This window comes from Panthera uncia, chromosome A2, assembly GCF_023721935.1.
Source record: "Panthera uncia isolate 11264 chromosome A2, Puncia_PCG_1.0, whole genome shotgun sequence".
NCBI lineage: Eukaryota > Metazoa > Chordata > Mammalia > Carnivora > Felidae > Panthera > Panthera uncia.
Window position 1 is genome coordinate 16,776,391 of NC_064816.1, and position 21,071 is coordinate 16,797,461.

At 58.7% G+C, this 21,071-nt stretch overlaps 1 protein-coding gene across 1 annotated transcript in view; it reads right to left on the minus strand.

Moving 5' to 3' along the window:
• The window catches only part of COL7A1 (collagen type VII alpha 1 chain), a 31,759-nt gene extending 10,688 nt beyond the window's left edge, over window positions 1-21,071 (minus strand). The window contains exons 1-79 of the mRNA XM_049640366.1: window positions 20,839-21,071; window positions 20,154-20,334; window positions 19,349-19,514; window positions 19,176-19,269; window positions 18,923-19,084; window positions 18,523-18,686; window positions 18,316-18,445; window positions 18,102-18,218; window positions 17,831-17,977; window positions 17,629-17,745; window positions 17,405-17,554; window positions 17,194-17,322; window positions 16,482-16,625; window positions 16,268-16,393; window positions 16,022-16,165; window positions 15,305-15,424; window positions 15,002-15,145; window positions 14,568-14,693; window positions 14,322-14,468; window positions 14,014-14,136; window positions 13,570-13,716; window positions 13,190-13,324; window positions 12,958-13,104; window positions 12,740-12,876; window positions 12,316-12,442; window positions 12,087-12,233; window positions 11,827-11,999; window positions 11,691-11,726; window positions 11,580-11,606; window positions 11,443-11,487; window positions 11,307-11,369; window positions 10,798-10,869; window positions 10,667-10,702; window positions 10,498-10,533; window positions 10,261-10,332; window positions 10,072-10,149; window positions 9,802-9,828; window positions 9,666-9,719; window positions 9,462-9,524; window positions 9,317-9,376; window positions 9,177-9,212; window positions 8,935-8,979; window positions 8,820-8,855; window positions 8,420-8,464; window positions 8,301-8,336; window positions 8,141-8,173; window positions 7,746-7,778; window positions 7,514-7,567; window positions 7,377-7,436; window positions 7,249-7,284; window positions 7,061-7,141; window positions 6,923-6,958; window positions 6,681-6,725; window positions 6,456-6,527; window positions 6,195-6,239; window positions 5,921-5,947; window positions 5,695-5,724; window positions 5,496-5,576; window positions 5,384-5,419; window positions 5,272-5,307; window positions 5,103-5,183; window positions 4,812-4,847; window positions 4,100-4,162; window positions 3,843-3,887; window positions 2,800-2,835; window positions 2,691-2,726; window positions 2,483-2,578; window positions 2,326-2,361; window positions 2,194-2,229; window positions 2,038-2,085; window positions 1,679-1,714; window positions 1,424-1,546; window positions 1,142-1,342; window positions 1,012-1,047; window positions 877-930; window positions 630-698; window positions 509-553; window positions 330-392; window positions 137-181 (exon numbers count right to left, since the gene is read on the minus strand). Coding sequence (XP_049496323.1) covers window positions 137-181; window positions 330-392; window positions 509-553; window positions 630-698; window positions 877-930; window positions 1,012-1,047; window positions 1,142-1,342; window positions 1,424-1,546; window positions 1,679-1,714; window positions 2,038-2,085; window positions 2,194-2,229; window positions 2,326-2,361; window positions 2,483-2,578; window positions 2,691-2,726; window positions 2,800-2,835; window positions 3,843-3,887; window positions 4,100-4,162; window positions 4,812-4,847; window positions 5,103-5,183; window positions 5,272-5,307; window positions 5,384-5,419; window positions 5,496-5,576; window positions 5,695-5,724; window positions 5,921-5,947; window positions 6,195-6,239; window positions 6,456-6,527; window positions 6,681-6,725; window positions 6,923-6,958; window positions 7,061-7,141; window positions 7,249-7,284; window positions 7,377-7,436; window positions 7,514-7,567; window positions 7,746-7,778; window positions 8,141-8,173; window positions 8,301-8,336; window positions 8,420-8,464; window positions 8,820-8,855; window positions 8,935-8,979; window positions 9,177-9,212; window positions 9,317-9,376; window positions 9,462-9,524; window positions 9,666-9,719; window positions 9,802-9,828; window positions 10,072-10,149; window positions 10,261-10,332; window positions 10,498-10,533; window positions 10,667-10,702; window positions 10,798-10,869; window positions 11,307-11,369; window positions 11,443-11,487; window positions 11,580-11,606; window positions 11,691-11,726; window positions 11,827-11,999; window positions 12,087-12,233; window positions 12,316-12,442; window positions 12,740-12,876; window positions 12,958-13,104; window positions 13,190-13,324; window positions 13,570-13,716; window positions 14,014-14,136; window positions 14,322-14,468; window positions 14,568-14,693; window positions 15,002-15,145; window positions 15,305-15,424; window positions 16,022-16,165; window positions 16,268-16,393; window positions 16,482-16,625; window positions 17,194-17,322; window positions 17,405-17,554; window positions 17,629-17,745; window positions 17,831-17,977; window positions 18,102-18,218; window positions 18,316-18,445; window positions 18,523-18,686; window positions 18,923-19,084; window positions 19,176-19,269; window positions 19,349-19,514; window positions 20,154-20,334; window positions 20,839-20,923 — 6,486 coding nt within the window. The 5' untranslated portion in view covers window positions 20,924-21,071. The remainder of the gene's footprint in view (window positions 1-136; window positions 182-329; window positions 393-508; window positions 554-629; window positions 699-876; window positions 931-1,011; window positions 1,048-1,141; window positions 1,343-1,423; window positions 1,547-1,678; window positions 1,715-2,037; window positions 2,086-2,193; window positions 2,230-2,325; window positions 2,362-2,482; window positions 2,579-2,690; window positions 2,727-2,799; window positions 2,836-3,842; window positions 3,888-4,099; window positions 4,163-4,811; window positions 4,848-5,102; window positions 5,184-5,271; window positions 5,308-5,383; window positions 5,420-5,495; window positions 5,577-5,694; window positions 5,725-5,920; window positions 5,948-6,194; window positions 6,240-6,455; window positions 6,528-6,680; window positions 6,726-6,922; window positions 6,959-7,060; window positions 7,142-7,248; window positions 7,285-7,376; window positions 7,437-7,513; window positions 7,568-7,745; window positions 7,779-8,140; window positions 8,174-8,300; window positions 8,337-8,419; window positions 8,465-8,819; window positions 8,856-8,934; window positions 8,980-9,176; window positions 9,213-9,316; window positions 9,377-9,461; window positions 9,525-9,665; window positions 9,720-9,801; window positions 9,829-10,071; window positions 10,150-10,260; window positions 10,333-10,497; window positions 10,534-10,666; window positions 10,703-10,797; window positions 10,870-11,306; window positions 11,370-11,442; window positions 11,488-11,579; window positions 11,607-11,690; window positions 11,727-11,826; window positions 12,000-12,086; window positions 12,234-12,315; window positions 12,443-12,739; window positions 12,877-12,957; window positions 13,105-13,189; window positions 13,325-13,569; window positions 13,717-14,013; window positions 14,137-14,321; window positions 14,469-14,567; window positions 14,694-15,001; window positions 15,146-15,304; window positions 15,425-16,021; window positions 16,166-16,267; window positions 16,394-16,481; window positions 16,626-17,193; window positions 17,323-17,404; window positions 17,555-17,628; window positions 17,746-17,830; window positions 17,978-18,101; window positions 18,219-18,315; window positions 18,446-18,522; window positions 18,687-18,922; window positions 19,085-19,175; window positions 19,270-19,348; window positions 19,515-20,153; window positions 20,335-20,838) is intronic.

Below are 21,071 nucleotides of genomic sequence, written 5' to 3' on the forward strand. Positions count from 1 at the left end.
CACAGCCCTGCACTCACACCCTGGCACGCAGGCACAACATCCTTGTCACTGGTGACATGTGCACAGAGCAGCCAGCTCCCAGCAGAGGGCAGCTGTTCCCAGGAGCCTGGGCCAGGATGTTCCTGCCACCACTTACCGGCTTCCCTTCAGGCCCAGCCACACCACGCTCTCCTGGTAGACCCTGAAGAGAACAGGTTTAAGACCACATGGATCCTCTTTGTTCCCACATCCCAGCCGCCCCAGACAGTCCCAGGCAGTGCAGACTCCAGTCCAGACAACACTGTAAGAGCCCTGTGCAGGCACATGGGTGACCTGTGGCACAGACTCACCGGGCTGCCATCAAGACCCCTCTGTCCAGGCTCTCCCCGGTCTCCCTTGATGCCTGGCACACCCTGCAAGCAGAACGCCATGTCCTGAGCCCCCAGTCACTGCTATGTGCCCATAGACACACCACTGCTCATGTGCCCCCCTAAAGGAGAGGGAAGCATGGTGGGTTAGCAGGCCTCACCCTGTCTCCCTTGGGGCCTCGGTCGCCGTCACTGCCTGGATCCCCCTGTAGGGATGACATGTCAAGCTGGACCCTGGTGCCATGGCAGGGAGTGGCCCCCCTGTTGATCGCACACACTGACCTTAGTGCCTTTGAGTCCAGGGGGTCCTTGCACTCCAGAGAGTCCAGGACCTAGCTCATCCACAGCCACCTACAAATACCAGGTCATAGGAGAGAAATGTGTCTATCACAGATGGAGGGGTCACCCCAGATTAAAGGATCCCACAGGATTATGGGTTAGAGACACCATATGGAGTTTCTGGGGCCTAAGTTAATGGTGGCCTCCTGGTAACAACAGTCACAGGCCCAGGGCAGGGCTGGCTGATCACCTTGGGGCCAGGAGGGCCGGGAGGTCCAGGGAGGCCAGGAGGGCCGTCTCTGCCCTGTGGAGAAGAAGGAAACGGTGTGGCTTCCCCAGCACAACACCCAGGAAGTCCCGCCCCCTGTAGCCTCTCTCAGCTCACCTGTTCCCCACGTTCTCCTTTCTCTCCTCGTTCTCCCTGAGGTGCAAATAGCAGGGTGGGGGTCACGTCCACGGGGAGCCCAGCCCCTCCTGGCCCCACATCCCCAGCCTTCCTGGCTAGCCCAGCTCACCCTCTCTCCTGGCCTTCCTGCCTCCCCTGCGTCCCCAGCCCGGCCTGGGAGCCCAGGAATACCAGGCTTTCCAGGCTCCCCGGCAAGGCCGGGAGGTCCAGGGGGGCCCCTTTCCCCAAGGGCCAGGCCTGGTGGCCCCTGAGGGCCAGGGTCTCCACGATCTCCCTTCAGCCCACGTTCTCCAGAAAAGCCAATGGGTCCCTGGAGGAACAGAAGAGTGAATGTTGCTAGAGGTGGGTGACACCGTCCACAGGACATCCCCACTGAGTGATCGACACTCACCTCTTTGCCTGGGGGGCCCCGCTCGCCTGGGTCCCCCTTAGGACCACGGCGCCGGTCAGGCAAGGGCAGGAAGCTGCCGGAGCTCTCATCCCAGGTCTCCACAATCTCTCTCAGGGCAGATGTCTGAGTGATAACAAGGGGTTGGGGAAACAGGGACCGTTCCTGCAGCCACCCAGGCCCTCGCCAGGCCATGTGGGCACTCCTTGCCCCCTGGAGCCTCCATCCACCCCCACTCCCAGCCCCCAAACAACCTACCTTGATGCCAATCGTTTCCAGCAACCGCTCCACATTCTGGGGACACAAGCTGGGTGAGGGGCTGCCCTCAGAGAAGCCCCACGCTGCTCCCAGAAACAGCTTCCATACTCTCTTCTCCAGGCCTCTTGCCCACAGGACACTTTAGCGCTGGTTGAGGTGGCTCAAGGCCCTGGAAGCCCCTCCCTGGCATGCCCCCATTGCCTGGTCCCCCCAGTGTAGACTACGGGAATCCCAATAGGACAGGAGACTGAACACACAGGACAGAACCCATGGGGCCACAGGGCAAGGGGAAGAGGATAGAGGTGGCTCCTTTAGGCATGCAAATAAGAGTCGAGGACCAGGTCCTAAGCTTCACTCACCCCCACGCTCCCAGGTTCTCCTCTCAGGCCACGTTCTCCCGGAAGGCCCTGGAGACACCAAGAGACAAGTTGCTGGACCCAGTTTCTGGGGGAAGTGTGCATGCACCATGTGGGAGCTATGGCTACCTGGGCATGTGAGAAAGGTGGGGACCTCACCTGTTCCCCTTTGGGTCCACTCTCCCCACGGTCACCCTGAGAACAAAGAGTGATCACAAAGAGAGGTGGGGGGAAATGCCTCAACCCTACTAGCCCCTCACCGTACCCCCTACCCACCACATGCACACTCACCTTGGGGCCTGTGTTTCCTGGAACTCCAGGAAAACCCTGAGATATGAGAGAACACAAAGAGGTCACATAGGATCATGGTATCCCAGGATGGTATCCAGTGGGAACATAATGGCCCCCGACGCTCCCAAGTCCTAGAACGACCCTCCTGGATACTCACCTGGCCAGAAGGGCCCACCTGCCCAGGGAGGCCTGGGGGACCCTGGAGTCCAGGGCTACCAGGAGCTCCACGCTCACCCTTGGGACCCTCGTGACCCTGTGGGGGATGCAGCCAGGATCAGGACCCTGAGGCCCCAGAAAAGAGTGGAACCATATATCACAGATATCACAGGGTCATGGGTCAGGTTGCAGAAGGCTCCAGCACTCACTTCTCTCCCAGGGGTGCCCGAATCTCCCTTCTCTCCCTGTGGAGGACAAGGGTACTTTAGATAGGGCCCTATTCTGAGGGCAGAACAGACTCCAAGCGAGGGGTCTTACCTTCCTTCCATCTTCTCCAGGGTCCCCAGGTTCCCCCTGTGGGCACAAGATTCACATCAGCCCCAAAATTCACTGGTGTCTGGCTGCAAGACACTGGCTTGGCTGGTCTCAGATGATTGTATGTCTGTGTCTATGACTCCAAGCCTCTGTGTCGTGGAGCACGGCCTATGACCATTTGAGTGAGCCTTTATACATCTGAGGGTATGCCTGTGTGGCTCTTCTCACTTCTACATGTAACTGCACATGTTCTCTATCTCTGGCTTTCTAGATATAATACCACATCTATGCATCTGTGTGTGTGTGTGTGTGTGTGTGTGTGTGTGTAGGTGTGTGTGTGTGTGTGTGTGTTAGCATGTGTATCCATGCATGGGTCTTATGTCCTCATAGGTGGCACTTAGTAGGTGTCTGTTGGTCTGCACATTGTGACTCATATCTACATATGGGCATGTACATGTATACACAGGGCGGACATGTGTCTACATGTCTCTGGTGCCTTGAGAATTGTCTCTATGTCTCAATATCTGTGTACAAGTCAACATGTGTGGCCATATGTAGGTGAGTGACTGCGGATATGAATGCACGTGTCACATGCCAGAGCCTTGGATGTGTGTCTCATTATGTTTCAGCACAGGTCCACATGTGGCCCTGGTCCCATGTCTTAGCACATATCTGGTCTGGGTGGAAGTGTCTGTGTCAACAAGTCTCCAAGTATCCGTCAATGTGGCTTCATGAGAGTATGTCTGCCCCTCTCAATATGTGTCTGTGGCTCTTCACCTGATCCCGTGGCTGTGGGTTATTCTAGCAGGTGTCAGTCCATCTGGGCACAAATCAGCATGCCCACATAACTCACTGCGAGGCTGCCTGATGTGCACGTGACGTGGATTTCAGTATGTATCTGTATGTAGGTCTGGGCTAGGTACATGGGTGTTGACATACCTCAGCAAGTGTCTGTCTGTGTGTCCCATGTGCAGCTACATATCTGGTCTGGGTACACGTGCTGACATTTCTCAGTAGGTGTCCCTGTGTCTGCTCTAGAAACTCACATTTTTCCCATTCAGGCCAGGCTTGCCATCCTCTCCTGGCTTTCCCTGTGGGAACAGATCATTAAGTCAGGGATTGGGTGAGGGCAGTAACGGGGCAAAAGGGTACCATGAGGGGGGCTTGGCTGGCTCAGTTTGTAGAGCGTGAGGCTCTTGATCTCAGGATCATGAGTTCGAGCCCCACGTTGGGTGTAGAGATTATATACATACATATGTAACTAAACTTTAAAAACATGGCTACCATGAAAACTCAGTCTCACCTGGGCTCCAGGGGGGCCAGACGGGCCAGGGGGTCCGTGTTCTCCTCGGAGGCCTGGAAGCCCCTGGAAAAAGTCTTTGCTAGGGTTGAAAGAGCCACTGAGAGCCCCTGGAGCACACCCATGGACTGGGGAGGACCCCATTAAGATCCTCCTTGAGTGTAGAGACCCCCAAAATTTGGCGGTCTCACTGAAATCCCCTGAGGCAGAGACTCCATTGGTTAGGGGCCCCCCCTACTAAAACTCCCAAGGGAATAACCTACAGGACTTGGGGGACCTAATAAGGCCCGCAAGGCGAGGTCAAGAAGGTCAGAAAGCTGGACCCTGCTAAAACCTGCCTCCCAGGGACTGAGACCCCTCCCAAGGACAGGGCTGGACCAATTGCTCCTATTCCCAGTGGTACTGTGAAATGATGACCCCGGGCAATTTATGCTGGACCTGAGCCACCCTCCGGCCTAAGATCTCCCCTCACTGGGGTGCCTAGGTGGCTCAGTCAGTTGAGCGTCCGACTTCGGCTCAGGTCATGATCTCGCAGTCCGTGAGTTCAAGCCTGGCATCGGGCCCTGTGCTGACAGCTTGGAGACTGAAGCCTGCTTCTGATTCTGTGTCTCCCTCTCTCTCTGCCCCTCCCTTTCTCATGCTCTGTCTCTCTCACTCTCAAAAATGAATAAATGTTAAAAAAAACAAACAAACAAACAGATCTCCCCTCACTTACGTCTCTCCCTGGGTCTCCAGCTTTGCCTGCAGCACCCTGAGGAGAGACTCAAAGTCAGGGAGTCTGCAGTGATCACGGGGTCAGGAGCACCACCCACCAACAACACCACTAGTTCCTGTGAACTCAGGCCTGCAAGGCACTAACATCCCCCACCCAGGAAGGTTCTAGGAGAAGACACAGATACCCCACCTAGCTCCCGAGTTCATCAAGACCAAGAAGACCCAGGTGAGGCTGGGGTCATATGAAGAGGAAAGGGAAAGGTGTGACCAGACCATGACCATCATGACTCACATGCAGCCCAGGGGGGCCAGGGGCTCCTGGTTTACCATCCAGCCCACTGCGGCCATCCAGGCCAGGTGAACCCCGGTCACCCTGAGGAAAATAGAGAAGTAAGAGGCCTCAAAGGATAAGATGGACCTAAGAGCCTGGCTCGGGGCTAAAAACCTCCATGCCCTCTCACCTTCTCTCCTGTTGGGCCTCGGACACCTGGGTCCCCCTGGAGGGAACAAGGTCAGATAAGAGGTGAGGGTAAGAGGAGGACTGAGGCTGCTGGGGCAAAGGGTATCACTCACCTGAGGGCCTGGGGGCCCCCGGAGTCCACTGATGCCCTGAGGATAGGGGAAGGAAGAAATCAGACCAGGCTTTCCCAGACCCACACCTCCTCATGGGACCAACCACACTCACCCTCTCCCCAGCAGCTCCAGGGGGGCCTGGGTCACCCTTGGGTCCTCGAGGACCCTCCTGTCCACGGTCCCCAGGCTCTCCCTGTGGCAGAGACAAGCTGGTTGAAGGAACGTCCCTAGGGCTGCAGGCATGCCCATCATGGAGGCACCAGGGGGCTTCCCTGTGCTCAGAGCTTCACTCCACCCACAGACCCTGATACCTTCTCTCCGGGTCCAAGTCCCATGTCTACCTGTCGGGTGGGGGGGATAGTCAGTGAATGGTTCAACAAGGAGAACTGGGGCCAGTGAGGGGCTATGGGATCAATGGAGCTATCAGGAGGCCATGAGGGGAACAGGGGGCAGTGGAAGGGATGAAGGGATACCATGTGGCGCCAACAGGAGCAGGTGAGGGACAGGATAGAGGACCACACCCAGCTAAGCCCTTACCAGCCGTGCAGGGGGTCCCGGGAGACCCTGGGAAAGGAAATGATTATGATCAATAGGAGCCCCAAGATCACAGGGCATGGCTGTTCATCCCAGACTCAACTCTGCTCCCCGATTCCCTGAAGCACCCCAATGCCAACACCCAGAAGGCAGGTCAGGCCTGGAGACAGCCATCAATACTCCCCACCTTGACCTCCAGGCCCCTTATGTACACACTGACCAGACCAAGCACTGGAAACTCCCATTCCTCCAAGCCCAGAACACTGGCATTACTCACCGGCTCCCCACGGTCACCCTTGGGTCCAGATGGTCCAGGGCTGCCCTGTAGAAAGTCAGGGGTCACTCAAGATAGGCAGCAATTTCAGGAAGCTTTGGAAGCAAACTAAAGACTCATGGGGATCCTGGTGGCCTTTGGGGGTTGTGACGAAGGGGTCACAGGGGATTGTGAGCGTTTATCATTGCAGGGTTGGGATGGCAGGAGCGGGGGCTGGGAACTGGATGGCTGAAGTTGGAGTTAGGGGTCAGGGTTAGGACTCACATTTCGTCCATCCTCTCCAGGATCTCCTTGGTCTCCCTTCTCACCCACAGGTCCCCGAGCTCCAGGTGCCCCCTGAGAAGAGCAGCTGGTCTGAGACAGGCCCTCGTGGCATTCTGCAGGTTTCCCATGACCCCCCATACTGTTCAGGTTCCCCATCACCCCCAAAACCATGCCTGAATTTCCCATCACAATATGCACCCCCTTACTTCTCCCTGCCAGCCTCACCCGAAGGCCACGTTCGCCAGCTTTTCCAGGCAAACCTGGGTCACCCTGGTGATGGAGAGAAAGCCACACTGAGCAGGTGGCTTGGGCTCAAACTGACTCAAGGAGCAGGGGCAGAGAAGGGTCTGGGCACCAGATAGACAGTAGGCAAGGGAATGGATTCGATGACCTGGGGGAGCCCCCAGTCCAGTGGGATCACAATGCAAGGGTACCGGGTCAGAAATCAGAGTGGGAAGGAGTCTTACCGGGGGACCTTCATCACCTTTCTCTCCAACTTCACCCTGAGAGACATGAGAATCAGTCCTGGTCCTAAGATACCCCGCGATGACAGCAACATTCTATTCTCCTACCCCCCAAGACTCCCCCAACTCCAGCTTTCTTACATCTCGTCCTCGGGGGCCGACGAGTCCTGGGGGGCCAGGCCGCCCAGGGTCTCCCTTCTCTCCAGGAGGTCCTGAGTCACCCTGTGGAGGAGGCAAAAGTGGGGTGATGCAGGATGCACATAGCAGCCAGTCCCTGAGGGGTGGTAACCCCAGAAACCTTGAGGTTACCCAAGGTCATAGGTACTCACCGGGGGTCCTGCTCTGCCTGTCAGGCCAATGGGACCCTGCAGGGTGTAGGGGGGAGTACAGGACTTAGTTGGGACTCCCGGGTACTACCTCATCTCCTGCCACACTCCCCAGCCCCACATTTATTCACCCGGTCTCCAGGGTCTCCTTTGGGGCCAGGGTCTCCTTGAAGAACCAAGCCAGGTGGGCCCTGTGGTGAAAGGATCAGAAGTCAGGGAGCACAACCCTCACCTGCCCTACCCCCTTAGACACTGTCCCTTCACTCACCCGCTCCCCTTTGACTCCTGTAGCTCCTCTAGGCCCCGTGGGCCCCACATCTCCCTGGGAGTAACAAAGACCATCAACCATCAGCATCAGCCCCAGGTTCCATGACCCCACAATCCAGTAATCATGCCACAACCCTATGACTTCCAGGGGCCTCCAGGAAAGCCTAAAGGCAGACCCCATGACCTTGACCTCAACCCTGGATCAGCCTCCATTTCACTCTCGCCAGAATTACCTTCTCTCCTTTGGCCCCAGCACCATCAGGTCCCTGAAAACAAACAGGACAGACACACTTGGCCCTGCCTGGGGATCACAGTACTACGTGATTGACTGGGGATGAGGTAATATGGAACTAGAAGTCATAGAGCTCAGTCTCTGTCCAGAGGTCACAGAGTCACCGCTGGGAGCAGGGCAGGGGTTACACAGAGTTCATGACCTGTATGATGGTCACAGGGTCACAGGTTACAGCCAAGAGTCGGGAGATGCATGGTGGCATCAGGAGAGTCACAGAACTCTTAGCCTTCCCATGGTCCCAAGGTTATGGGGTTTCAGCCTAGAATACTGGTCTACAGGCAGGCTAGTGCTCAAGGAGCCACGCTGTGCTCAGAGCCCCATCCTCCCTTTGCTCACCACTGCAGGGTCCCCAGGGCGACCAGGCTCCCCCTGTGGAAAAAGGATGGGGGCAGGGATGAGTCAGAGACCCATCTAGGAACTCCAGGTCCTGGTGTCCCACCTGCCACAATCCCAAGTGCAGGGGGTGGGAGGGACTGACCCCCAGGCAATGACTCACCTTCTCTCCTCTGCGGCCAGTGGGTCCTGGCGGCCCCTGCATATGGAAAAGGTATGAAGCCAGAGCAGGAGGAACCCTTGAAAACCCCTCTCCCCATCCTACCATAGTCACAGACTCACTTCGGGCCCCTCAGCTCCCGGACGTCCAGCCACTCCAGGCAACCCCTGGGAAAGAAGAGCAGAAATGCTGATCCAGGGGGATGGGCAGGGAGATAGTAGCAAGCAAGGGCTAGAAATTGTGGGGATGCTGAAGAGAGGGCACAAAAGGTCAGGATTTAGGCAACAGGGGTCAAACTGAGGGGTGACAGAGTCCAGATCAGTGGAAGTCAAGGTCAGTTCAGCAGGGTCAGGAAGTAAAAAGCAGGTCCCGGGGGTTAAGGGTTGGAGCCTGCATCAGCAAGAGTCATGTGAGGAGAGGTGGAGGGCCAGGGACAGGGGGCATCAAGGTTGAGAAGTCAGAACCAGGAAGGGGCACAGAGCACAGGTCAGCTGGACACTGGCATCAGGCCAGAGGGCTCACCTGCGGTCCCACTGGGCCAGGGGGTCCACGTTCACCCTGATGGAACAGAATGGGTCAGAGCTGAGTCTGGCCACAGACCCTCTGGGGCCCTGAGAAACCCCTAGGCTGCACTTACCTTCTCTCCAATCTCACCCACAGCCCCTTTCAGTCCTCGGTCACCCTAAGGGGAGAGAGATAGGAGAGGCGCCTTGACTGTCAAACCCTAGAGAAGGCATCTCAAACTCTAGCTATCCTGCCTCCAAAACTACAACCTCTGACCTGCTGAGAGCCCTCATCTCCTGATCCTCCCCCAGCCCCCAGTCCTAGAATTGTCCCAGTGGTCACACCCCACACCTGACCTCCCAAAATAGCACTTACTTTGGGGCCAATGTCCCCAGGAGGTCCTCGTGGGCCCTAGAAGGGGTTTGGAGACTTGAGTTTGGGCATAAGCATAGGATAGAGGGTGGGAAGTTGAGGGAGATGTGCCCATCCCTCAGAACCCTTGCCCCTACACTCACCCGCTCACCCGGGCTCCCAGGTTGTCCTGGGAGGCCTGGGGCTCCATCCTCACAGTCACCCTGAAGGAGAAACAGATGAGTAGAAGACCCTACCTCCCTCAGCCTCCGCCCCAGAATGGGCACACCAAGAGGTCAGGCCTCCCACCTTTTCTCCTTTCTCTCCAGAGGGGCCAACTGGGCCTTGGGGTCCAGGGCCTCCGGGAAGACCCTAGGAGAAAGTGAGTGAAAATGTGAGCCCCAAACTATGAGGCCCAGCACCCACCCACTGCCCCAGAAGAGCCTCAGCCTCAGTATCCACACCCCTGAGATGGCCCCCAAGTTCCCCAGCAGAGCCTCAAGGCTCCCTCACCGGCAGCCCAGGCTCCCCTGGAACAGTGCCACCATCACCTGGTCCTGGGGGGCCCTGAGAGAGAACAGTAGGTCAGGAGCCAGCCAATGGGAATCAGACTCCAAGCCACCCCCAGGACACCTTGCCCCTCACTTACCCGCTCCCCACGATCGCCTTTGTCACCCTGGAAGACAGATCATGACTCCATGACCCTGGGCCACACCTCCACTCCCAAATATACCAGGAGAAATGAAGGTCATGGGGACAAATCGGATTACAAAGGTCACGGAGGAACTGAGGAGTCATGGGGGGCTAAGGGGTCATATGGGGTCAGAGCAACCAGTAGGGGTTATATGGGTTCAAACGGGGTCACCAGGTCACTGGATCACATTGAGGTCATGAGACCATAAAGGGATCATGTTGTCACCTTCACAGTCGTTCCAGGAAGTCCTGGGGGACCACGGGGTCCTGGGTCCCCCAGTGGGCCACGGGATCCAGGGAGGCCCTAATGGAGGAGACAAAGTATAAAGTACAACCCCACTGACCCTTACTCCTACCCTGTCTCCTGCTGGTTCCCCACCACACACCTCTTGCCCCCACACATCCTAGAACTTACTGGAGGTCCAGGGTCCCCTTTCTGCCCAGGAAGCCCTGGGCCTTCGCCTCCAATGACTCGTCCGGGATCTCCCTGCAGGTCAGAAAGCAAAGGGCAGGATTCAGGGCATGGGAGCCTTGAGGCGGGAGAAGTTCCCAGAGGTACCCAGGTATTCCTTATCATGCCACAGGCCCCGCATAGCATCCAGCCTGTTCCTCCCTGGGACATCCTGGCTCCCTCCCTTCCCCCTTCACCTACCGGCTCCCCCTTTGGGCCTCGAGGTCCTCGCTCTCCCTGAGGACAAAATAGAGCAAAGGGTGATGCTTGGGCTCAAGCGCATCCACACTGCCCACCCCCAACGGGTCCCCACCCTCCAGAAAGAACTTTGGGAAGACACTGGGTGAGCAAAGAAGGGAAAGCAACTCACTGGATCTCCACGAGGGCCAGGCCACCCTGGGGAGCCCTGTAAATGGAAGAAGTCAGGGCAGTCAGACCACCTACTCACCCACTCAAGCAAAGAGTCCTACCAAGTGACCTGCAAGGGCAAGGCTTGCTTACCTTGGAGCCAGGGGTTCCAGGAGTCCCAGGGCGGCCAGGGCTGCCTGGAGGCCCATCTGCCCCAGGAAAGCCCTAAGGAGTCAAAGAGGTCAGGGCAGGAAGGGACCCTCCCTCCGTGCCCTTGGTTTGCCGGAGGAGCCGAGACTATTCTTTATCTAGATTCCCACCCCACAGGCCCCTGAGTGTTGCTGGGGTGGAGCAGTGGGGCAGAGAAGCAGCCCTTCTGAGCTAAATAGGGACTCATCCCAGGTACCAGGGCAATGATGAGGTGGAGGGGCCTTCCCTGCCTCTGGGATTTAGAACTTACACCCAGGCTCTCGGGGGGAGTCTCAAAACCCCACTGGCTGCTCTACTGTAGGCCCTGCCCAAGAGTCTCTGGTGTGGTTTAAATGTCCACTTAGACTTCTAACACCCTTGCGGTTCTAGCCCTGCTCTCTACTTCTGTCTTCTAAAAACCCTGAGAACACTTGGAGGAGTGTCTTCGGGGAACCCCAATGATTTCCACTCACCCTCTCACCCTTTGCAACGGTACTTCCAGGAGGCCCTGGGGGTCCAGGAGCACCAGCCCTGCCCTGAGAGGAGAGAGCAGGTAAGGAAGCAGTACTCTGGTCAGGGGGCAGAGGACAGGCGTGGGGAGGCACTCACCGGGAGGCCGGGGGGGCCAGGAGGCCCGGCTTGTCCTTTCAGGCCCTAGGAAGGGTGATCAGTGAGCCCTGTGCCACCAACTTCCCCCAGCCACACTGACCCCCAACCATTCTCTGCCCCCAAATAGGGTCACTCACCATCTCTCCACGTTCCCCTTTCTGACCCTGGGGAAAGATACATTACATGAGGGTCAGAGTGGCTAGCCCCGGGTGTGGCCCTCGCCCATCCTCTCAACCCTGGACACTTACCTTTGGACAATGCAATGTGCAAGGCTCTGGCTCTGGCTGTGGACATAAGGTCTTTTTGAGGCTAGGCAATTGTCCCAAGAGTCTCCAGCGCCCTCTCCCCCACCAGTCACCCCTCCCCCAGAGGCCCCTTGCAAACCTGAGTGGCCAAGGCTGTCTGACACAGGGATGTTGCCAAACCACTGACTGCCCGGTCCAAGCTTGGACCGTCATCCACAGCAAAGAAAGTTTGGACAGGGTCCATGCCTGGCACCAAGCGACGCAACTGTTCCGGGTCAGCTCCAGCCTGGCCCAGTATCATCACTCTGAGCCCTAAGGAGGGGTCCGGCAGCCTGCATGACAACCCTGCTGGAGCCAGCCCGACTCCCAGGCCCCATCCCCACCAGCCCTCCTCCTCACCAGCAGCCTGGGCCTCACGGATAGGGTTGAAGATGTCACCTCTCAAGGGCTCATCTACTAGCAAAACCATTACCCCTGGTACATGCTGGCGGCGCCCAGGAGCATCTGGTGCTAATAGGTGTCTGTGAGCAGTAACCACAGCTGTGCCTGGGAGAAAACATGTCAGAACCCAGGGCACCCAGCTCCCAACAGGTAGGCCCCAAGAGTCCATGTACAATGCAGTCCTTACCCAGGTTGTTCCCACTTGGGTCCATGTAAGGGATGCTGCGGATCTTCTGCAGGATGATGTTAGGATCATAGGAGCTATTCAGTGGGAACAGTGGGGAGGGCCGATGACTGTAGGACAGGAGGCCAACCTGGGGTGGGGGAACACAGAGCCTGGGGAAGATGGCAAAGCAAGGATGGCAGAGCCTATCGGGGCGGGGAGGGGGGGCGGGATATAGAGCTCAGGGAATGGGACTAAACCTGAACACTAGGGGGTCAGCAGTGATGGCAGTATAGGCAGCCAACCAGCAGATGAGGAGATCTGGAGCCTGGAAAGGGCTGGGAGACAGATTGGACCAGTGGTGGAGGAGGGAAATGGTAGCTGCTGTGAAGTGTGGGATGGGGAAGGGCTGGGATAGGAAGGGGTCTGTTTGTCTCCGGGGCCAAACCTGGATTGCCTGTGGCCCAAGAGGCCCAAGCGCAGACACCAGACGCTCCAGGGCTCGCTTTACGGCCTCTGCACGATGAGCATTGTCCTGAGTGGTGTGCAGCAGGAACACCACATCCATCTGGCCATGGGGACACACTGCAGGAAAGGGGCTGAGTTACTGAAGCAGCTGGCCCATCTAGCTACCCCCTTAAGCCCCTCCCACTGTGCCCACCTTACCTGGGTTCTGTGTGACAGAGGCCTCAGGACCCCGTATACCCTCCCGGATGGGTGTCAAGGAGAAGGTATAGGAGATGCCAGGTTCTAGCCCTGTCACCTGCTGGGAGTTCGAGATCCCTGGAAGTGTCTGTGAGGCCCCAGGGATGTCTGCAAAAGATAAAACCTGTTTAAACAGGAGGTCTTCCACAGAGCCCCAACTGCCAGCCCACCCCAATCCTGGCCTCCCCTTCACCTTGGCCAGGGCGTCTGAGCGGCTGCCAGGACAGAATATAGCTGGATACTCCAGACACTGGGGTCCAGGCCAGAGTCACTGAGTCAATTGAAGTGTCCACCACACGCAGTTCAGTGCTTGGCACCCGGGGTGACTCTGAAGAAGGAATCAAAAACCAGGGATCAGAGTCTATGTCCTGAGAACCCAGAAGAGAGAGATCATCTGAAGAGGTTCTGGGGCAGGATCATCTTAGCAAAGGAAGTGTCAAGGGAGATCATGCTGGGGTCAGGAGTGGTAAGGGGCTACAGGAGGAGTCACTCACGGCCACGGGGTGCAGGAAACCAGTGCGGGTTATCAGTGGGGGAAACATCACACCAGGGAAGAGTGGACTCTGGGCTCACCCGTGCGTGCAATCACTTCTGTGGGGGGCCCTTCTCCAGCTGACCCCAAAACGCTCAGCCACACTCGGTATGGGGTTGCTGATTCCAGCCCATCCAGTTCATAGCTGCTGATATCGGGCCCCAAGACCCGGGACTGTTCCTGGCCACCTGGGGCAGGCATGGAAGTGGGGACCCAAGGCATGTGGGAAGATGCTACAGACGGGCATTAATGATCTCGCCCACCTCACTGACTGACCCTGCTAACCAGATCCACCCTCCTAACCGATCTTCCTCATTCTCGCTCACCCTGTTCTCTTTACTGACCCCGCATGACTGATCCCAGCGCACAGCACATCCCCCCACTGACACTGACAGACGTGGCCCACTCACTGACCTACCTCTCCTACCCCGCCCCCAGCCCCGCCCCCATCGGTCCCTGACCCCCTACCGAGGGAAACCTCTCACCCTCGGGTCGCCAACGCAGACGGAAGCCGTGTGCCCCCGGCACCGGCTGCCAGCGCAGACTCAGCGAGTGCTCGCCTCGCCGCGCTACGCGAAGGGTCTCCAGGGCTGGCGGAGCCTCAGGCGCTACAGGGAAAGCAAGGGACTCAGGGAGGCTCCGCCCTCCAACTGGCTCCTAAGCCAATCCCAACCAACCCCTTTTCCCATCCCAGGCTTCATCCTTCCTTCCCCCTTTAACCCGCAGAGCACAAACCCCGCCCCCAAACCGTGGAGGCCAATCCCAGACTCGCCCCAGCCCAAGCTCCGCCTACGCGTGGTGACGACAATGGAGACCGGTGCTCCCTCACGGTCCCCCACAAGAGCAGTCACTCGCACCGAGTAGCTGACTCCGCCTTCGAGGCCCCGTATTACGGCGGAGTCCGTGTTTCCTGGGAGCATCTGCTGTCTTGTGGGGCCACCTGGCCAGGCAAGCATGGGGCAACGGTCGGGGTGGGGGTGGTTTACCAGAGAGGGCAGTCCCAGCCAGGAAGGACAAGGGCAGGGTCAGGGAACCATACCCTCGCTTCGGCCCCAGGCCAGTCTGTAGGCTGTGGCTCCAGTGACCCCGACCCAGGTGACCCGCAGAACATCACTGGAGGCATTGAGGATCTGCAGCTTCGACACACTGCCCACGGGCGCAGGGTCTGAGGGCAAAGGCAGGGGAAGGGGTCAGGGGCCACTGGATGGCTGGCAGAGAAAGGGGTGGCAGTGCAAACATGGTCAACGCAGGAAGGTCTGAAGGTCAGTGTGAGGTTAGTATGGACCGGTCAGTGTAGGCAAACTCTGAGAGGGATGAGGCCAGTGCCCCAGAGTGGGCAGTGTGGGGCAGCCAGGAGGTCGCTGAGGGTGGACACTTAGTCAATGTGGCGAACTCACTGAGCAGTGATGGAGTGGTCAACTGGGGCGGGGTAGCCAATGAGATGTGATTTCCAGCTGGCCAGGGCCCACTCACCTGTCCTCACAACCACAGAGGCGGGTGTCCCATCCACACCGGCCACATGAGGCCACACATGCACCGTGTACTCCGTATCTGGCTCCAGCCCATCCAGCTCAGCCACTGTGGCCTCTCCAGAAACCAACTGGGATTTCTCTGGGCCTGGGAGTGAGGATGGACGCAGCTCCAGGGCTAGCTAGACTCTGCCCCCCAATGCCCCACCTGGACCTTTAATAAAAACCCCCAGCCCCTATTCCACCCAGACCTGCCCCCCATGACCCTCTAAAACTTCTGGTCCCCTCCAAAACCCCTGGTCCCCACCATGGCCTGAGTGCCAGGAGACCCTGTATCCCGTGGCACCAGGAACCCTGTTCCAGGAGATGGTGACAGATGAGCTGCTGGTCTGCGTCACATGAACAGTCCTCACTGGGCCTAGTGGGTCTGTGGGGAGAGGCAATGGGAAGTCCAATGGAGGAGGCAGTGGAGGGTCTGATGGAGGAGGTTTTGGGGAACTATCTAATAGAAGGCTGTGAGAGTCTAAAAGGAGGCAGGGATCCGATGGAGGAGGTAGTTAATGGGCCAGATGGGGGAAGAACTGGGGATCTGACAGAGGAGATAGTGGGAATCTGAGGTGGCAGGTGATAGGAATCAAAGAGAAGAGGGTCTGACAGAGAAGATAATAGGGTTCTGATGGAGGTCTGAGGAGGCAGTGAGGGGGTCTGACAAAGGGAAAAGTTTAAGCCTAAGAGGAGAGCAAGGTGGAGCAGAAAAAGCAGTGGGAGCCTGAGAGATGAGGTGGTGAAAATCTGAGGGCAAAGAGAGTGGGATCTTTGAGGAGAGGCAGAGGAATCTGAAGAAGATGGGGGCTTAAGAGGAGGCAAGGGAGGCTGAAGGAGAAAGCAGGACTCTGAGGGAGAAGGCAGTGGGAATCTGAAGAGGGAGGCTGTTCTGGAGCGAAACAAGGATCTGCGAAGGGGGGCAGGGGGGTCTGAAGGGGCACTGGAGATAGCCAGTCAAGGGGCTGGGTCAGGCCCTGACCAGTGCGAGCCACGATGACCACAGGGGGACCCTCCTCTCTCCCTCGCAGTGCTGACACAGCCACCTGGTAGGAGGTTCCAGGCCGTAGCCCCATGATATCTGTGGCAGTGGATTCCGGGGGCAATGTCTGGCTGGACTCCGGACCTAGGGTCAGAGGGGAGTGTTGGCATGGCTCTTGCCTGCCCCCTCAATCCCCCAAACCCTAGTTGTTCCTCTCCACAGCCCTCCCACACACCCCACACTGACCACTGTCTGTCCTCCAGCTAATCCGAAATCCACTGGCTCCAGGAACAGGTCCCCAGGCCACCCTCACCCGTGTTGCATCTGATGCCACAACTCGCAGCCCTGGGATGGCAAGTGGGGGTTCCGGTTCTGGGGGTTAAAGGCAGAGGTCAGAGGTCAAGACCGGGACCAGAGTGAATCAAGGAGCTGTCCCCCCACAGCCCTCCTGTGTGCTCACCCCGGCGGACAGTGAGGGTGCTGGCACCGCCCTCACGGCTGCCCACTCGAGCAGACACCCGCACAGTGTAGCTTAGGCCAGCCCGGACATCATCCAAGTCAAAGGCTGTTTGACTCCCAGGAAGCACGAGGGTCCGCTCAACCCCTAAGAGAGAAGGCAGAGTAGGTGGGCAGGGGTCCGTGAGACACAGGGATGTGGGATGATGGCGGTCAGTGATGAACAATGACACAGGATAATGCACCAGTGATGAACGGAGATACAGGATGATAGGAGTCAGTGGACAGGGACATGGAATGTAGGATGACAGAAATCAGTGGATAGTGATATGAGTTGACAGGTCATTGATAGACAGTGATGTGGGGTAATGGGGGTCAGTACTGGATGGGGACGGGGGATGAGAGGTCAGTGTGGACAGTGGTTCCAGCTAGAGTAACAGAAGGGCAGTGATTGTGGAGAAGGGCCAAAGCTGCAGGCAGGGATGCAGGGCAGGGAGTGGAGACAGATCCGGGTGAGAAGATGGGCTGAGGCAGGGCTGGGAGCAGAAAGACACCGTGACAGGCCTGGGCTCAGTTCCACCTTGGGGGATAGTCGGACAAGGAGACAGGAGCAGGCTGTAGAAACCCAGAGGTACAATGTGTTGGGGTGAAGGTGTAGTCAGACTGCAAAAGCTGGAACTTTAATGTGTGTCCGGGTGTGGCTGTGTCCACCTCACCCTGTGTGCTGCGCACAGTGATGCGGTACTCGGTGGCACCGGGGACCGGGCTCCAGGATACTCGCACCCGCTGCCCAGGAAGCTCGGTTGCCTTCAAGTCCGTCACAGGGCCCACAGGCAGCTCTGGCCCTGTTGGAGAGCACAGCATTAAAGGCTGCCCCAGGCCCCTGTACCTTCCCCTCTCACTTGGCAAGGCCCACAGAGCCCTCACCGGTGGGGACCACAGTTGCAGGCGTGGCTACCTCGCGGCCCTCCAGCAGAGTATAGAGCGTGAGGCGATACTCAGTGCCTGGTTGCAGCCCATCCAGCTGGTAGCGGGTCACATCAGAGGGCAGTACCACCTTCTGTGGCACCCCCAAGCCTGCAAGACGACAGCGTCAGGCTGGCTGAAGCCGAGCCTGACCCTGCCCGCCCGCCCCTCTCCCCTGCACTGACCACTCTCACGCCGCCATTCTAGCCGATAGCCGCGGGCCTCAGGCACCAAGTTCCAGGAAAGGAGAATGGATGTGGGCCCCAGGATGACTGGGCGCAGGGTCTGTTCAACGGAAGCATCTGCCCAGAGCACAGGGGATGTCAGTGGCCTCTGTGCCCTGCCCGCCTGCCTACCCAGCGCGAAGAAAGCACCCAGCCTTCTCACCAGTACGGGCAGTCAGGGAGGCGGCAGATCCTACGCTACGGCCGAGCAGGGTGCTCACAGTCACCTCGTAGTCTGTGCCAGGCTCCAAGTCACGCAGCAACACTGACCCCTGCCCAGGGCCCAGCTCCTGCTGCTGTGTGACACCACCTGCACGGGCGGGGGGGGGGGGGGGCAGGGCGAGCACCAAGGGATCAGCGCGCCTTGCAGACTTAGGACCCTACAACCCTGTCTGATGTGCCAAGATCCCCCTCAGCCCACACTTCTCACTCACCACTGAGGACCCGCCATGTCACACGGTAGCCAGTGGCACCTGGCACACTCCGCCAGGCCACCAGGAGGCTGTGGGCTGTGGTATTCTGGATGGTCAGCTCTGGCCCCTCCAGGGAAGCTGGGGGAAGGTCCAGCAGGGATTAGTGGAGTCAGGGGTGGGAAGGGGTTACTGGGCAATTAGATGAACGGGGTCAGAGGTTAGCAGAATTGCTCACTGGTCCGAGCTGTCCCGCTCACAGCCTCCCCGATGCTGTTGGCGTAGAGGGCTACCACGGTCACTTGGTACTCAGTCAGTGGCCGGAGACCCTGCAGCTGTGTGCTGGTCTCACCAGCTGGGATGCTCACCTGCCCAAGGCCAGAGATCACTTTACCTTGCCCAGCCAAGTCCCCAGCCCTCCACCTACCACTCCTGACATCCTTACCTCCCGCCGCTCGCCTGGCAGTGGCTGTCCCAGTCCTGTCAGAGGAGCGTACTGGACCTTGTAGCCAGTCACAGGGCCACTGGCCGCCGTCCACCGTACTCTCAAGGATTGACTGCCTGCTTCGGACAGCACCAGGTCTCGTGGCCCAGATGTCAAGTCATCAGCTGGGAAGGGTGAGGAGTCAGGCAATCAGGCAGGAGGATCAGGGGTCAGACTTAAAGTGTAGCATTGGGGTCAAGGGTCGGGGGCACATAAGGTCAGATCAGCACCTCAAGGGCAGGATCAGAGGGCAGAACCCCCAGCTCGGTGTCAGGAGCACAGGGAATGGAAGCAGCACCTCCAGGTTTGGGGAGGGAGGTCAGAGGTCTAGGTCAGGGCACAAGTGGGGGCAGGAACTCACTGGGCAAGGTCACAGGTACACCACCAGCAGTTGTGCACACTCTCCGGGAAACAAGGGGCAGCAGTGTCCTCAAGATACTGAAGTCGTTGACGAAGAAGAAGAAATCACTGGTCGGCTGTGAGGCAACTCGCTTCAGCTCCTCGGGGTCGGCATTCTTGATGCCTGAGGTGATGCCCAATCAGAGCTCAGCTGTCCACATGCCCTCTGACTGGCCCCTGCCATAGCCCACTTGTCACCCCAGATGGGTACTCACCCACAGCAAACAGCTTGACCCCCTGCCCCTTCAGCCGCTGGGCAGCCGTATCCACCAGGTCCTGCGACTTCCCATCTGTGATGAGGATGCAGACCTGGGGCAGGTGCCGGGGGTAAATCAGTGCTGCCTCAGGCAGCTAACTTGGTGGGGGGAATGGTAGGGTGGGAGATCACCTTGGGGACACCAGGTCGGGCCAGCTGGGGCAGGAAAATGTGGTCAGCCACGTGGAGAATTGCAGCCCCCGTGCGCGTGTTGCCCCCCTTATAGCTGAGCTCACGGATGGCTCGGATCACCTCGCCACCTGAGCCTGAGCCAAGTGCATCGAGGCCAAACTCCGTCCTGCAACAGGGGAGGGAAGGTGGCAACAGGTGGCAACAGACCTCTGGCCCTGGCCTCTAAGAGGCCTCCGGGTGAGGTCTGTGAATATCAGGCCCCCTTGAGGGTCCTCTTGGTTCTGTGACTCCTGCCCTCCACCTCTGAAGCCATTAAGTTAACAAACTCCTCTGATACCCCTCTGTGCTCTGCTGGTGGCTGGAGCTCTTGGGGCTCGCTGCCTCGGGCAGCAGGATGTCTAGTTAATTAAGTAATTGTGGGAGGAAGGGTCTAGTTGTAGGGAGGTGGATGTTGGCCAGACAGGGGGGCCCTGTGTGAGGGGAGAGGCAGAGGGCTGGAACATGGAGAGTTCAGTAGGCAGGGGGCATCTGATGCCCCTGGGCTCTCCACCTCCAGATTAGAAAAGACAGCCTCATCTTTGGCAGGACAATAGACTGGAGGTGTCTCAGGTGTGAGGACTCTACCTGGGAGATCCCTGCCTCTGTCTCCACAGGATGTCCTGGCCAGGGGCGGGGCGGAGGGGGGGCGGGGAGGGTGTCTCTGGGTTCCCGAAAACCTGGCCTAGGGGTTTCTGGGCTCTCTGCTTCTGGGGGGAAGAATCTTGGCCAGATCTCTGGGTTCCCAGCTCCAGGGGCTACCACTCACCGTGGATCGTCGCTATACTGCACAGCAGCAAAGCGCACACCTTGTGCACTGGCTGCCCCAGAGAATGGAAGCACCAGTCCCTCCAGGAAACCACGCACTTCACGGAAGTTGCCACGGCCGATAGACGAAGAGCCATCAAGTAGGAACACGATGTCAGCAGCATAAAGGCGAGTGCAGGTCACTGGGGCAGGGAGGAGCCATCATGCTTTTTTCTTGGAGCCCACCCACCCCTCCCTGCGCTATGGTCCCTCCGCACTAGGGGCTGGGGAGGATGGAGTAGGCCTCATCAGCTAAGCCAACCGGCCCAGGCCGCCTTGGGCCTGGGAGACTTGGAGGGTGGCACGGAGGGGCCCAGAGCAGACTCTCCATGGAGGACTGGTGTGTTTAGAGAAGGCAGAGCCACGGACGCAGGTGCGGATCTGGGGGCTGGGGTTGGCCTCAAGGGGCCAGGATGGAGTGACAGAGAGTAGGCGACCCAGTGCACATCTGGAGAGCCAGAGTTTGAGACCCATTAGAATAGGATGCCGTTTGGGAGAGCCAGCACGGGGTTGCAGCGGAGGGTTTGAGAAGTGGGGGGAGAGTTAGCAGAGATGCGGGGAGGGTCGTGGTGGTGGGGGGTCCCGGATGAAAGCCACAAGTGACAGGGTGCAGCGGCTTGGACGGCGTCCTTCCCGGCGGTGCCCACCTCTCTCCCTCTGCTGGGCCCGCACTCGGAGCGCCCCTGCCAGGATCCCGGCGCAGAGCGCGGCCACCAGGAGCGGCAGCCTCATCCTGGGTGGGGGAGTCGGTCAGCCAGGCCCCCGGCTCTGTCCCTCGGCCCGCGGCTGTGGCAAGTCCGAGCCCAGCGCTCCCCCACCCCTAGCCCGGGTCTTGCCTGCCGGTCTGTCTGTCCGCCGGCTCCCGCCGCCAGCCGTTGCT